General features: G+C 41.5%; 2 protein-coding genes across 2 annotated transcripts in view; one reads left to right on the top strand and one right to left on the bottom strand.

The window, feature by feature from the left end:
* NPTX2 (neuronal pentraxin II) overlaps positions 1–5,347 on the top strand; it is a gene marked incomplete at its 5' end in the record, with an annotated part of 110,229 nt that extends 104,882 nt beyond the window's left edge. The window contains one exon of the mRNA XM_009077481.1: positions 5,265–5,347. Coding sequence (XP_009075729.1) covers positions 5,265–5,347 — 83 coding nt within the window. The remainder of the gene's footprint in view (positions 1–5,264) is intronic.
* Positions 5,348–7,222: 1,875 nt separating this feature from the next.
* Positions 7,223–15,833, bottom strand: TMEM130 (transmembrane protein 130; the record flags this gene model as incomplete). The annotated part of the gene is made up of 7 exons (XM_009077480.1): positions 7,223–7,802; positions 8,540–8,652; positions 9,678–9,880; positions 11,531–11,615; positions 12,223–12,392; positions 13,496–13,664; positions 15,543–15,833. Coding segments are annotated over 7 exons (1,208 nt in total), but the record flags the coding sequence as incomplete, so codon positions are not given.
* Positions 15,834–16,761: the final 928 nt, after the last annotated feature.

Raw genomic sequence — 16,761 nt, 5'->3', positions numbered from 1 at the left:
TCAGCAGGATCGGTGGTTTTAAAAGGTACAATCAGGCTGCTGGTCTGTGGGAAAAAAAAGGGTAATACCTACTGCAAAGGTCAGAAAATATTAATGTGGCGTCTTAGACTAACAGAGTAGAGGCAGCACAAATCTCTACAAATAGGCATCCTGCTGGTAACCAATTGAAATGTAGGAGGTAGTTAGTGTCTCTCAATTGTAAGTGTCATTTGATCCCCAGGGAGACATTTAATGGATGATATTTCCCTACTGAGAGTCCTGTCTTTTCTTTCTGTACTTCATTAGTAATAGTTCAGGGTCCTCCTGTTCATAAAAAATGTATGCACTGCTTACCTGATTTTTCACACACTGTATTAGCAAAATGGATGTTGTTCCTACAGATTTAAATAGAATACTTTACCTTGAATTATACAATGTTTTCCTGTCTGCAAGTAGGTTTTCTCCACTACTTATTATCAACCCAAAGGGAAGGAAAGAACAAACCAGAGAAAATATAACAGCACATGAATAAAATAATGGCTACTTACACATCCACTTGCCTTGAAAGTTTCCCCCCTCCCTATCCAAGCTATGTGGCCTGGATTGGTCTTAAGGATGCTTCAGAATGCAGCTCCTCTCTGCAGTGAGGTATCTGTGGGAAATGGATGCCTCACTCCTCTTGCGGAGGTGGACCTGTGATATGAAACACTCATCTACAGAGTATGAATAATTTTATCCATAAGTGGAATCTTGCAGTTGTTTGACATGGTAGAGCATTACTATCTTGCTGCTGTTAGAGGGAGGAAAAAAAAAATCACTCAAATATCTCAAAATACCACAAGTAGAGCTACCTGGAGTAATTTCAGATTCAAAACTCAAGCTGTAACAAAAATCCAAGTGTTTCCCCAATGGCTCAAGGAGACTATGCTGACCCATCTCACTCCCCCAGGATCTGGGGCTGCAATTCATTTTCTGATCCTGTCTTGGCTGACTGCTCTTATATTTTCTCATGATGTTTTAACTCAAATTTACTTTCTTATAACCTTGATTATCTCCCCAATATATAGATTATTTAATAACAGAACTGCTTTACTTTAATGGTCTCGTTAAATACAATAAAACATGTTAACATGCAAATATAGAGCCTGCCAGGAACTGTTCTGTGTTCTTGGGATTCAGTTGAGAGACACAGCTGTATCTGCCTGTGTGGCTGCAGTGTTCCTGCATGAGGAACTCACCTGGAGTGGCAGAGAACACTCCATGCTGCCTGTTATCAACCAGTCCTTTAATCCCCTGGGGCCTATGAAAATGCTCTGGATTTACTGCATGTGGAAAAAAATCTGATAGTGGGCTAATATGTGTGTTTTGCACTAGCCATCAGCTCTGCAGGTGCTCAGTGCAGATGTTTGATGTGGTCCTGAGAACTGGGCTCTTGTGAGATACAATGCTGCTCACCTGCTCGCTTTCCACCACCCCAAGGAGCTGCTCCTCCAAGTCTCTCCTGTGTTTGCACTTACACAGGTGTTTGAGTGCTTTGCTGAAGCACATTCAAGCCAACCAGTTTCAATATTGACTTGTTTTTGTGAAGTTGAGCATGTTGTGCTTTGTTACATAGCTTGGGGTGGTGAGAGAAATCCATTAAACTTGAAGTTAATTAGTATGGGAAGACTGTAATTTATCGAGATTGCCTGAATGAAAGTAAGGGCATTGCTATTTAATTAGCAAGTGCATTTGGATTTTTAGATTATTTTTCCCTTTTTGTTTTTATTCAAAATATGGTAAGTGCTTTGCATATAATGAAAGACAAATAGATTAAGGACAGGAGACTGAAAAGACATTAAAAACCTATGGCATAATATTAATTTTTTGCTATTAAGTACATGCTTTTGATCAGATAAGAGAGCTTTTATTGCTGTGGTCTGTTCCCATTTTGTATCTAAATTATGTCTGAAAAGATTCTTTAAATGACAAAATCCCAATTTATATTATCAGGAATGACTGAATTTACAGAGTTATTAAACCAGAATATGTCTGTTTGTTGCTTCTTCTGCTTCCCTGGTTCTGAGACCTTCCCCTGAAGTAATGGGCACCTCTAGGTGATGTCAAGAAATGTTTACACTCAGCTGTGTTTTATACTGGGGGCTGCTTAAGTGATAGGAGAAGACAAAAAGTTGTGCTGGGAAGATTTAGATAGGATATTAGAAATATCTTTTTTCACCAAAAGGGTTGTCAAGCACTGGCACAGACTGCCCTGGGCAGTGGTGGAATCACCATAGAATCATAGAATTTTAGGGGTTGGAATGGATCTCACAGATCATCTAGTTCCAATCCCCTGCCCACACTCCTTTTGATGCAGCCCAGAGTTTGGATGGCTTTCTGGGAAAATCCCTGGAAGGATTTAAAAGATATGTAGATGTGGCACTTGGGGACATGGTTTAGTGGTGGCCTTGGCAGTGCTAGAGGAACAGTTGGACTCGATCTTAAAGGTAATTTCCAACATAAATGATTCTATGATTCACAGTTATTCTCCTGCATGGACAGTGATGCTGCTTTTGTTCACAGGAATGAGGCTATTCCCACTGGTTTCTAATCCCACTTGGGGACATGGTTTAGTGGTGGCCTTGGCAGTGCTAGAGGAACAGTTGGACTTGATGACCTTAAAGGTAATTTCCAACATGATTCTATGATTCACAGTTCTTTCATGTCCATGAAGGAGAGTTCCTTCATGGACAGTGATGCTGCTTTTGTTCACAGGAATGAGGCTATTCCCACTGGTTTCTAATCCCACAGTGTCTATCTTGCTGATAGTAACAGAAATACTTTAATGGTCTCATTAAATACAATAAAACATGTTAACATGCAAATATAGAGCCTGCCAGGATCTGTCCTGTGTTCCTGGGATTCAGTTGAGAGCCACAGCTCTATCTGCCCGTGTGGCTGCAGAGTTCCTGCATGGGGCATTCACCTGGAGTGGCAGGGAACACTCCGTGCTGCCTGTCATAAACGAGTGCTTTTGTCCCTGGGACCTATGGAAATGCTCTGGATTCGTTGCATGTGGAAAAAAAAAATCTGATAGTGGGCTAAGAAGTGCTTTTTGCAGTAGCCAGGTGCTCGCTGCAGGTGTGGCACTGCAGAACAGGGCGCTGTCGTGCCAAGCGCACTGATAAACGCACAGAAAGTTCTCTCCCAGCAGCGTTTCTGCCTGCACAAGGTGCTCGGTGTGTCCAGCGAGGGACACGGGGGTGGCATTTCAGTGCCGTGAGGACTCTGAATCACATCTCACTGCTGCCTGGGGTGGCTCCCAGCGCTGCGGGGCGTGTATCGCGATTAACACACGTGTTCGATCGCGTGTGGCTGTGCCTTCAGCCCCAACGAGGTGTGCCAGGATTGTGCCAGGCCTGGGACAAGTTTTGCGCCAGTTTGTGCCAGTTTGTGCCAGTCTGTGCCATCCCCGCGCGGCGCTCGCCCCCTGCCGGGTAGACCTGGTGTCCGTCCGAGCGATGCTGCGAAACCCAACCTGGATTAGAGCCTGCCTCGCTCCGCGAGCTGCGGAAAGGACCAGGCTTAGGCACATGTTATCATCTTTTACATCTAGAATTTTATGCAGGTATTTACAGCGCGAGCAAGCTCTGTATCTCTATATGACTCCCTTTTATATGACTCCCTTTTGCCTCCTGCAAAGGGTGATAGTATCGCTTCCCTGCCTTCCCAGGACTGCTGTGAGGAAATGTGTTGTTAGAAAATGATTTGTCTGGAGTAGCCTTTCCCCAGTGCTCTAGTATAATTTGCTCCTGCAGTTGTGGCAGTGGTGGTACAACTATGGTGTTTTGTAAAACTCTCAGATCAAGGGAGGTGATTCTGCTCTGCTCTGGTGAGATCTCACCTGCAGTGCTCCCTCCAGCTCTGGGGTCTCCAGCACTGGAAGGACATGGACCTGTTGGAGTGAGTCCAGGGGAGGCCACCAAGGTTATGATTAGAGGGATGGAGCACCTCTGCCATGAGGAAAGGCTGAGAGAATTGGGGTTGTTCAGCTTGGAGAACAGAAGGCTTTAGGGTAACCTCATGGCAGCCTTACAGTGCCTGAAGGAGACTGCAGAAAAGGTGGAGAGAGACCATTTACAAGGGCCTGGAGTGACAGGACAAGGGGGAATGGCTTCCAGCTGAAAGAGAATAGTATTAGATCAGATATTGGAAGAAAATCTGCCCTGTGAGGGTGGTGAGGCACTGGCACAGGTTGCCCAGAGAAGCTGTGGCTGCTTCATCCCTGGAAGTGTTCCAGGCCAGGCTGGATGCAGCCCTGAGCAAGCTGGGCTAGTGGTAGGTGTCCCTGTCCATAGCAGAGGGGTTGGAGCAAGGTGATCTTTAAGGCCCTTTCCAGCCCAAACCATTCTATGATTCTATGATCTGCTGTGACTCCTCTCTCTATGGACACTGCTGTGGGAATTACACATACTGGCAACAAGTAAACCAAGCTCTGAAAGAAGTTTCTGGAACTTCTGCATTCACCATTTTAGTGACTGCAATTTAAAAATCCACACTTGTAGTGTACAGTGTGCTGTCAAAGCTGAGATCTGCAGGATTTGAACAATTTTGTGACAGCTGCAGGATGGCATTTCGGTTTCCACGGAAACTGGCACTGCCTCTCCAAAATCAAGGTGAAGTGTTGGCTGATTGTTTAATGATAAAGCCAAGCATTTAAATATTAAGTTCTTCACCTTTCTTCTGCTGAAACAGATTCCATGCCTACAGCACCCAGCAAAGGCAATAGAGGTCTCACGTCTTCAAATTGTTGTCACAGCTTGGGCTGTGTAATCTCTCCAGAGATGAAAGGCAAAATTCAGCCTTGACCTGTTCAGCCATGGAGCCTTATGCTCTGCTGTTAAGATAAAGGGCTGATTTGCCCCCACATCTACTGCACAAACAAGTACTATTGTTTATATGACAAATCACAGAATAACAATTCTTTTGCTTTACAGTGTTTTTATACTATGCGTTTCCTGAACATAATTGTGCTCAAATGCATTTCCTTGCAACTAATTTTCATAGCATAAACTTTTTATCTGCCACACTCTTGCTTATCACCTGAATTTAATTTAATGGCTCTTTGGCTTTGTACTCACTGGAGTCTTGTTTTGAATCAGTGAGTTTGATCGTTTTGCTGAACATTCCTTTTTTCAGGTCATTGATTTCTGAGGTTAACAAAATGAATCCTCCTGCTGATCCATGCTACGTCCCACTAATCTCCTTGGTGTATCCTGAACTGCTCAATTACCTTTTGTCTTCAGTTTCAGATGCATTTATCAAAACACGGATCAGTCTTTTGTGCACGAAGCAGTTTCATATTGGATTCAAGAACGTGTTCGTGTGAATATTTCTCATACCTCAATTTGCTAAGGTTGTTTAAATTTTCTTGGTTAATTTGCTTCTTGACATGCCCTTCTAAATGTACTTTTTCCACAGCTTATTTTTTGCCAGAGATGTCTTTCTTTCTAACCTCTATTCTTTTCCATCTACTCTTGAGTACTATCTTCCACTATTTGGTAGTGCTGACTTGCCACTTTGCAACACTTTATCTTTTCTACCCTTCTAAGTCATTTGAATCCTTTGCCACTTTACCAGGTTTGGCAGGATCAGTTCTAGCTCAGCTCAGACATACTGAGGAGAGCACAAAGGCAAAAACCCAAAGCAGCAATGTTTGTGGCCTAATACCCCACAATATCCTTTGTATCACCTGGGTATTAATAGAAACCAGCACAGAACATAGGTCTTACTCCTTTGATATAATCTCCCTCAAACCCAAATGATCCCTGTTTCTGTTCTCACAGATATTGGATTTGCTAGGAGTGCACTATAGAGAAGAGAGAGCTTTTTACACATTCCTTAGCATGTTAAGGGTTTGTCTTTAAGTGTATTGTAACAGCAAGGGCCACATGTCAGGCACAAATGTAATTAAAAGAAGCCCAAAGTAAACGTCTGGCTGCAGAAAGCCACTCTGCAATCTGTCTAGGGCTCTGTCACTCTGAACTGCATTTTGCATATCAGAAATCTCTTCTTTCCAGTGCCCAAGGACCATGTAGTAATTTACAAACCACACTGACATCCCACAACAAGGCACACACCTTTGGCAGTGGCTCAGAGAGCTGGGATCTCAGGAGTAAACAATAAATCTGAAGCTTTCAAGCACAGTAGCTTCTTTGCTAAAGAAAGGCACATTTTTAACATTAACTGGATATGACTGAAGATAAGAGTTTGATACCAGAGCACTGAGAAGGAATACAAAGGACACCACTCCTAATCAACAAGCTTGCTTAGAAATAGGTTTTTTTTCTTTAGAAGAGCCAAGAGAAGATCTGCCTTGCAACGTACTTTTTGATAAAAACTTACTTTTACTGTATCATTTGTTATCATAGATGATCCTATTCTATTTTAAATGTATCAAGTTAATTAACAGAGCCCTTCTCAGGTCACATAGTTTTGTTCACAGAGGAACTGAAGCTCTGGGCTTCTCTGAGGAAGTATAGAAGTTGAATGTCTGAGATAAGCACCCCAAAAACCGCATGGTAAATCTCATCACATTCAGACTATTATCTTCCAATCTGAAAATTACAAAAAAAGCCCAGGCTCACAATACCCATAGGCTTTGAATCAGAGGTTGGGGAAGGTGTGTCGTGTTTAAAAAAAGAAATGGCCACAAAGGCACTTTTGTTTAAAAGCCTCCAGGGTACTCTGAAATGCCTTGTAGCAGGGGACAAAGCCTGGCTGAGCAGGAGGCCAATTGTAGAGGATACTCTGCAACAGGCATGGATTTTATACAGCCTTGAACGTGGATTATGAATTCAAATTGAGTATGATTTCTGAGCAGCTTTGAGCTACTGGTTGCTGCATTTTTTGGAAATGGAGCTTGGATGACTAGCTGGGGAGCAATATGAGGATGAAAAGAAGAGTGAGCAGCCTGTAAAAAAAGAGGCTACTTGTACAGATTAGAATGGTGTACTGCTTCACAACGTGGTGGACATGTGGAGGCTTCTACAACACCAAAACACTGCTAGCAGGTAGCTCTCCATGAGCAGGTCACTAGCTACTACAGTCCAGTAGAAGCCCATTAACTTTAAAAAAGTATCTTTTAAGACAGGAGGAGAAAGGACAACATAATGAGTCAGTCTGGTTCATCGGAAGCAACTAGGCCATTTTCAACCTGGACACATCAGTTCCTTTATAGAAAAGAAATACGCATTCAACAGCATTTTGGGTGACTTCCATTTCCAGTAATATTGTTGCAACACAGGAGAGGTATGTTTGTCTTAAGCATCTTCTTCTTTGAAACAGACAGCAGAAGGAACAGAGAAATTACAAGAGGTAGTGAGTTTAGCAAACCTGCACATAAAACAATCTTTCATAAGAATAAAACGCTGCATTTACAGCTGTAAATGTACACACCCGTATAAGTTAAAAATACAAAGCTACTTTCACTGTGTTTCAGGGCTTGTTCTTTCTTAGTTCAGAGAATGAAATGCTCAAGTGCTGGACTTAAAGTGGTGAACCTTATTGCATTGGCAAACCCAAACCATTTGTGCAGCACTGGGCTTTTAACTCATCCTCAGTGAGAAAGTTAGGCAGTCAGTGCAGCCAAAGTGCAGTTGTGTTCTTCACAGCGTGTACGTCTTGACTGGCTTGTAAAAAGAATGTAGGAGTTCGTGATCCTCCCTGGCACCTTCTTTTGATGACTGAAGAAAACATGATCTGCAACATACTCGGCCACAACCTGACTCTGAGTGATTAGGCAGGTGTTCATCAGACAGTGGAGAAAAGTCAAAGTCAGCTACCTGAAAAAAGAACATCAAAGAGATCATTTTTAGTTCAGTTCCTAATGGTTCAAGTGAGTCCATACCTTGGGCCAGAAATGGCACTTGGTCCTCAACCAGTTTCAGTCAGTCACCAGCTCCAAATAGATTTCTGATTTATATCTGCTGTGCACATGGCTCCTAGACAGTCTCTCTAGAGGTGTAGTATTCGTATGGTGGCACAATGTAAAGGGTATTAGGTACCTTCCAAAGGACCATGAAAGCTACTTTGATTTAGGAACTCATGCTTATTACAAATACCTTATGTAGCAAGTGAAAGGTACATCAGAGATGAAGGGAGCTGGGGAGATAAAGGTCACATTCTAGGGGTAGGTAAGAATTTAGTGCTGCTGTAGGTAACATACCCCTCCTGTTTTATTCTCCTGTATCCTCTCTCACTATATCCATGCTTTCTTTCATCTAACTGCTCTGAGGTAGATTCTCTGGAAGGGATACTTCAATGCAAGCACCTGCTTGGGAATATTAACAAACTGCCCATGATAGCCCTGCCAACTTGAATAAAAGTTAAGCATGTCTGTTGCTTAAAGTGTTTGCCCTACACTGTTTAGATTTTCCCATTGAACAGATCAGGCATACCAGGGGAATGCTCCCTCCTGCTCTCTTTGCTTGGGGATTAAAGAACCTTTCATATTAGATAGCTTTCATGGCTGAAAGACATCTAATCATTATCCCATCTCAAAGTAAGCGTAACTGAATACCTCCACGAGATCTTTTTGTTGTGTGTTGCTTCGAAAGGTCGTGTACAGCACCAGTCCTACCATCGCTGAAACCAGAGCGATGCAGAGCAGGACAAAGAAAGCTGGTTGGATCCCTAGGAAAGAGCACAGGGATGCATTCCTGGAGTGATACAATACACTGAGAAGAGGCAACAGTGAGAAGGAAACAATGCAGAAGGTTTTGGAGAAGTTCTTGTACTTTCAGAACAAAGGACGTGTGTAAGAGGGAGCTAATTTTTCAACCTGGATCACTTCAAGTCTTTCTGCAATCTCAGAAGTGGGAATGGGGGTTGTAAGGGTCTTTCCATTTTTAGCCCTCTTTTCCCTTGAACAGCCTAAAAAACCCACTCAGTTCCATAAGTTAGCCCTAACTCCCCAAAGTGTCCATACCTCTGTGGTACCCCAAGATGATGGGAAGGAACCTCACCTTCACAGCAGCTAGCAGCCTCCAACACAGAATATTTGCACACTTAGCCCTGAATGCACACCAGTGCCTTCTGGAGTGAGCTGCCCTGCCTGTACACAAGTGCTGGCCCATGGTGAGATGGTGTAACCATTCTGTGTCACAGCCTGGCTGTCCTCTGTCCTCTTCACTTGACCATCAAACCACTTTCCCAGATGATTTAGGGACCCAAGAGGGGCATGTGTGACCATGCATGGAAGAGCCAGCAGGGATTTGTGGCTGGAGGGACAGAAATGAAATGGAGGCCTAGAAAAATCTACCCTCAAAACAACCATAACTAAACTAAATAAAAAGGAAAGTTGAGACTGCTTAATTAAGGGAGTGTTACAGACATGTGTTTTCCTAGTTATCCTCTCTAACTATAGAAGCTGGACTATTTAAACTGAAAAATATGTAATTTAAGTAATATAGTCTTCCCAGGAATCTCACCAGCTTCAAGACACTCTTGGGACTAAGGGCTCAGCAGAATACAAGACACTCAGAGTAATTACAGTCAGCACATTATAAGCTCTCCTTTCTCCTCTTATTCCTATCCTTTTAGGAGTCTACACCAGTTTCCAGAAACCTCATATGCAGGCTGGTTAATCCATAATTGTCCCTAACCTGTTTGAGACTGTTAGTTCCCTGACCGGTTGGGATGTTCGTGGTGCTCCTCACCTGTTGGCCACACTTTTATCCCGTGGTACGTCTGCAGCATCGTCACCCCGTTCTCCACTCTGACGCTGAGGCAATACTGCCCTGCATCCCTGAAGGTATGGCTGAGATTGTAGCAGGAGCCACTGATCTCCACCAGATGGCATTTGTCACCTTCAAGTGGGATGCACTCAGATTTTATAAGCCAGCACAAGGCCAGGGGGGGGCTGAAAGAAGAGCAAGAAGACAAAATGAAGAAAGGTGAAAACTTTGCAAAAAATTTCAGCTAAAAGCTGGTTAAAATAGCATCATAATTTGGAAAATGGTGAAGTTAATTTAAATACAAATAGAAAAGTAATTAACTGCACGGTTGTTTGGTTTATAGCATTTCCCAAATGAAAAAGATCTTTGTGAGGCTTCTATAAAGACAAGTCTTTCAGCTGAGAGCTGAATACCTGCATGGGTCATTGCCAGGCCAGTGGGTGTAGAGAACTCTTCTTCAATAAAGATAAAAGGAATCCTTTTTTCTTGCACTTCAAGGGAGTATAGGTTGTTTTTAATTTGTCCCTCACACAGAAATCGCTGTTTGGGCTACTGAAACACACTCAAGACTTTTCTGATTAAAAAAACCCACAACTGAAACTGGAAAGAATGGGAGACAAGCTCTGTACAATGGTCTAATAGCTGGAAAAGGTAAGTAAATTACAAGGATGACAGCATTCCCTACCAATATCAAAAAGGTTTTTATTTGTTATCATGCAACCTAGTGCAACCTACTTTAAAGCCACGTGGCTTCTCACCATGTCTAGCTGATGCCTTTTATTTACATTTCCAGACCCCTGTTCCAATTGATTCTGCATGAACTCACCTTATGCACTATGGACTTTGATTCTGACAACAGACAGAGCTTTTCTTTACCAGATTTTATTAGTCTTTTGTTTCTTATCTCTTTACGACATTCTCTGCTAAAGATAGCAGCATGTTTGTGTGTTTAGCTCATTTTCTAGCTTTGTTTTGGATAACCCATCTCTCAAGCCTTTGTCATTGCTTCTCTATCTTAAACTCCTATTGCGTCAGTCCTGGTCCTGTGACTAGATTACCAAGGCTGCTTTTAGTGGTCTCAGGTTTGCCTGTAATGTTTTTTTTGGCTGTTCATATTTACTGGTGTGCCATCTCCAGTCTTCACTCCTGCCATTTGACATTCACTTTTTGAATGCAAACTCTGCTACTTTGCCTATTGGGATTATTTATGCCTTTGGCAAATGACTCTGTTGGGTGCTGATTACTCCAAAACTCTAATGTGGTCTGAATACTGCAACTTGAGAGAGCTTGTGCTAGGATTGAGGTGCTCATGACTCTCCTATTTTCCTATAATCCTCACTGCATGGAGCCTCTCTGTCCTATACACCTTGTGGCAATCTTAACTTTGCCAAAATTATTCCACAAACCTATAACTCTCATATGCCAGTGAAGCATTACTGCTATGCAACAGGACTCTGAATATATTTTCATCCAATAGTGGTGAAATTGGTAGAGAAAAATTCAAAAGGAAGTTTCCAGATGTAGTTTACCCACTATCTTTCTCTGGCTAGTTGTCTTTTAACACTCTCTTTACAAAGATAAAAAAATAACATTTGCTTTACATAGGAGGATTCTTCTTTTGCTTAAAGATTCGGACTCTTCCAGGCTCTTGGAGTTCATGGCATTTCAAGCCAGGAAAATGCAGTATTCAACAGTATTTTGTTACAGGAAATTTCTTTTTTGTTTGTTTTAGGAAGCAGTTCTGTGGGGTGCAATGGACTATTCTAAGGAAACCCCAGGGGAAAACACTTCAACAGATAATTCTATTTGGAAAAAGAATTGTGTTTGCCACTCACGTGCCATTGATGTGAAGAGATAAATTCAAGTTTTCCATGACGTGAGTCTCTCTGGAGCCCACTACATTCACACTTTTAACAGCATCTGAGAAGAGAGAAAAAAACCAGCATGTCACCCTCCATGTGTAAACTTGAAGCTCACTGATTTCCCAGGCTGATCTTCATTTTGAGCTCCATTAGTCACACAAACAGTACTACTTGTCTCATACCCAAAAGGAAACCTACCAGTAGATATGTTGTGAGTTTTCTTATGATTTCTTTTGAATATACAATCAGCTACTTTATTGATCCTTTACATTTGTTTATTTACTCCTGAAGGTGACCAAATCAATGGGACTTTTCTACTGCTTGTTTTAACTGATTTATTTTTTAGGGATAGTTGCATAAATTGAACAAACAAATCCTCCATAAATTAAGCAATTCATTCCTTTAAGTGTATGTGAGACTTTTACAAAAGACAGTAAAATATTTTGTAAATGAAAGAGAAACAGAAGATTTTATATATTTCCCCCCACTTTTCTGCACTAGAACAGCACAGAGTCCATTATGCAATGGAAACATTTCATTGAATGATGTTGACCAGTTCCTGCATGTGAAATGATGCTGAAGTTGTATTATCACACTAAAGCTAGACTGTACTTGTACATATATAATTAGTTCTGGATTGAAGATGCAAAATGTTTTATAATTACCTAAGAGCTCCAGAGAAGTGCTAAAATCACCAGTTTTCTGCACCATTTCTCTCTCATGTATGATGCTTCCCATTTGCTCCCATTCAGCTACAACTTTCAGGTGCACCGTGCGGTTCCCCATGGAAGAGCAGTTATAGTAGACAAAGGGTTCCTTGGTAATCTGGTAAAGTCTGTGTGCAACAGAAAAAGATTTAGAATCAAAACTGTCTTTTACCAAGTGCTTGCATATTTCTGGTTTAAAAAGGGACAGGCTCTAATATATTTTCTTTACAGACAATGCTGCATTTGCTGTGATTCTAATTCTACTTCATGTCCATATAAATGAGGATTTATATCTTACCTATAGCACTACAATCAGTATGAGACCCAGAGTAAATTTATGCATTTTAAATCAAAGATGCTAAAGGTAATACTAAAGAAATTCACAAAATGGAATTGGAATGGTCAGTAAGTTATGAAAATGACCATTATGGCAGGTGGACTATAAGCTAACTGAGGCACTAAGATGTAGGAGAGGAGAAAGAAGGAAAAAAGTAGTATTCAAAGACTAAAGCTTACATTTCTCTTTGCATACACTTATTTGTATTGGACATATATTCATCTTCAAAGAAGATAAATAACTGAATGTCTTTTTTCCTCCTTAGTGCCAAGTGGTTTTACCCATGGTGTTATTTCCGATGGTTCTGAGTGCTGTTGTTCCCTCTCCCCAAATTTGTTATCAGGTAATGTGCAGCTCCATATTACTTGAAAGACCTATCCACTTTCAAAGCTCCTCACCAAGCTGTGGGACATTTATGGGTAGTTGGTCACAGTAACAGCTCTTTTCTGTCCGACCACAAGACTGTACTGCTTCCATTCTCCTTAAATGCACAAAGTATTCACAAGTGCAACACCCACCTGCTAATGGAGATCTGCAGACAGAATGATGCTTTGAAATTGCCATTTACAATAAGCTATTTATTCTAGTTTGTTCAGTTCAGCTCATTGCACACACAGTAGTTCTCCTAAGCATACATTTGAACAAGAAATTCAGGTCTTTAAACATCACCATTTGGTGAGCACACAGTGAATACTGTAACAGAGCCTTCAGAATTCACCAAGTTGACAATGCTAAGGATGTACTAACTGACCAAGATGTATGCCTTATCCTATGATTTAACCAAAATTATTTCTCCAGATGAGCATCTGAATCAGAGTCATTTTGAATACTCATTCAAGCATGAATAGCAAACAAAGTAACAAAGTGACCACAAACAAAATTAACTACACCTACCCATCCCCAAAATCCCAGTTGTAGACAAATGATGCTGTCTTGAAGTAATGACTGGGGTCATGAAGAGAGAAAGAAATCCGTGTCGCTGTGCCCGTGGAGGAACTAGAACCACGTGTGATACCTCTGCTGTCTTCTATCTGGGCAATGGTGAGATTCCCTGTGATAAATTCTGCAGAATAATAAGGTGGGAAAAGAATGACAGCATATATCACTTCCATAGCATCTCTGTGTGTGTATCAAAACTTTATTTCAGATGTACTGCATAAGTCTTTCTATGTCCTGGTCCAACTGGTTAAGTGTATTTTATATCTGGTACTCAGTGTTGTTACATGTGTTAACAAGGCAGTGAAATTAAAATACTTATTTAGGGTTATACAATGGGTCATGATAGAACTTTTGCTACAACTACGGAAATAATCCTGGAGTGGTTGAGGTCAATATAAACTTTTTCCTATTGATTTCAAAAGAACTGGGGTTCACATCAAGTATTTAGATTCAGAATCAAGCCAGTATACACACCCTTCATGTTTGGGGTGGTAGGTTTTGTTTGTTTGTTTTGTGAGATTTTTTTTATGTTGCTGGTTTTGTTTGGCGCTTTTTTTAGTTTTAGCTATTTCTACATAAATTAAAATTGTAACTACTATGAATAGCAGATGCACTATATACTGTGAATACAGAAAGGGTGAAATTTTGGTATCTGTGAGAGGTTCCATGTTTGAGGCTGCTCTAAAAAACCTCTCTAACCTGTGAATTAAGAGATATTATAATGCCACACTTACCAGCTTGTTACAAAATTAATGGGCTATTGATTACCAGTAACAGACTCTTACCCTGCTAACTATTCATTAAATCTGGTTAACTGTTTTCTTGAGGATGAACAAATAGGAATCACAGTGACTATCAGGATGGGGCTGATAATGCAAAACTAACTGGAGTTGTAATTTATGAGTTATTGGCAACTACCTTTAGGCCCCTGAGAAGCACTGGTGGTGCTTTTGCTTGGGGAAGGCAGAAAGGTACAATGGGATCTTACCTTTCACAGCTACAGAAACATTCTATCCCAAAGCCAAAGCCTTGTGGCATGAGAATATGACAGTGCAAAGTAAGAAAGAAATATGTAGATACTCAGCAAGGTAGCAGTTCTTGAGAGAAAAGCTCTCATGTATACTTTTATAAAGACTTAGCCAATCAATTTGCTGTTTCCCAAAGAAAATTTCATAGCTATTCCCCAGAATGTCAGCTATTCCCTATACTTAGCTCTTTTGTCCTCATGCCTGCCCTTATCTTTGCAAGATGGATCTATTTTGGAATGTGTAAGTGGAGCACTGGGACGTGGGGTTGGAGGAATATGATTACCCATCTCTGAAAGAAGGGATGGTAGAAAGCTGTCAGGTGATAATTTCATGTCAATCCCTGTATCCCAGATTAGGTTAACCATAGCACAACATTCGTTAGTTTGTTCAGTGGCATATTTGTGGTTATAAATATTCCCAGTAAGCTGAAATTGCATTTAGCAACATTTGGAAATGCAGCCATGACTTCACATCCAATTTCAGTACACTCAGGCAGAGCTTTAAAAGAAAATGTAATGACCCTGTTGTGCTGATGGCCTAAGATTTGCTGTGTCATGCAACAAGGGAAATCAGCAGATTGTCACTGCTGCTGCTCCTCCTAACTTTAGGACTAGAAATGCTGGGAAGCAGTACAGGAAGCATTGTTTTAGGAGTCTGGACATCACTGAACAATGCTGATGTGAGAACTGCAGCTGCTGAAGCATCTGATTTCTAGTTCAATTTCTCTAAGTGACAGAGGCAGGAATGGGCAGGATCACACTTGCTTCCTGGATGTAGAGGGATTACAGTGTGTCTCTAATTGTACTAACTGTAGTCCAAACCCACCTTCGGGCAAAGGGCTACACAAATCACGAGCTCTGTTGTCAGAAGCCTTATTGACATCTGTCTTTCATTTTTCTGATGCTAGCAAAGGCAGCCAGCACTCTGATGTAGACTGAATTCCTGAGGATATCCAAGTTGTAAAGCCACTTTACCTGTAATCTGAAGCACAGTGATGTTTCTAGCAACTGGCCGACATAACCAGCAGTTTCTGTGAGTCACCCAGACAGACACAGGAAAAGTCCCAGGAAATTCACCGGTCACATTAATTACAGAGTTAAACTGCTGCTCAGATTTCTCTATCAGAATCAGAGGAGCATATATCCAGTTGAAGTGATACCAGTCTGATGTGACATTGACATCCTCTGTACTGAGACTGGCCTGGAGAGTAGCTTGAGCTCCTGTTGTGATGGGACCATTGTTGGTTATTTCCAGAATATAGGCCTCTGTGGAAATCAGAAGGAAAAAAGCAAACCAAACCTTGTTTTACCGTATTTTAATGTTATTTATTTATTTACACATTTTAACTAGTCAGCTGTAGTTATGTGACTCTCAAGGACACTCATCCCAGCAATGCCTTTGCCATTTTTTTTACCATTTAAAAACCTGTTCAGAAACTGTTGCATGTGTATATGAGTTTCAACAAACGGCAGTAAATAACATGCCAGATTGCGTCCTAGAAATGTTAATAGTAAAAGGAAGCTTCAGACTAGAACATCATAGAAACTGATGAGGTTTTACAGACAGAACTGAGCACTGGCCAGGAAAGGATACATTCAATTTCAAAAAAAAAATAGCAGTGCAGCAACATTAAAGGATCTGCATGTATTTAAAAACCCAAACAAGCCCAAACAAAAAAAAACAATCCCAAGACACCAAAACAAAAGGAAAGGCAACAACCACACATAGTCGTGAACTGGAACAAAGCTGGGAACAGGATCTGATTATTTGTCTCTGACATGGAGCATGTTCCCTGCTCTGCATCAGTGCCCTGTCTGGCTCTCCTCTCGCCAGCAGTGCTGGGCAGAGCAGCAGAGCTGGAGGGTTCTCGTGTTGGTTGGTGCCTTTCCTTCTCCTCTCTTTCAGCAGCCATCAGACTGCAAACAGGGACTTGAATCTTTGAGCTTCAGAAGTTGCATTTCTCACTCATCCATGACCCGTAATGTGGAGGGTACACTGGGGTCAGACAACTCCTGGGTTTTCTGCACTCATCAGCTTGGGATGGGGTGGAAAATGCTCCCAAAGCATCTACTTACTGCTTGCATTTTATTTTACAGATCACAGGTGCTGAGCAATTCTGGAGGCAAAAGGGCTGTGAGAAATGAACTGCAACATTACTGCCTGAGTAAAACCTCCACTGTTCCCATTTCACAG

Source organism: Acanthisitta chloris, unplaced genomic scaffold (assembly GCF_000695815.1).
Source record: "Acanthisitta chloris isolate BGI_N310 unplaced genomic scaffold, ASM69581v1 scaffold13066, whole genome shotgun sequence".
Lineage (NCBI taxonomy): Eukaryota > Metazoa > Chordata > Aves > Passeriformes > Acanthisittidae > Acanthisitta > Acanthisitta chloris.
This window is presented reverse-complemented; position numbering and strand designations above follow the sequence as displayed.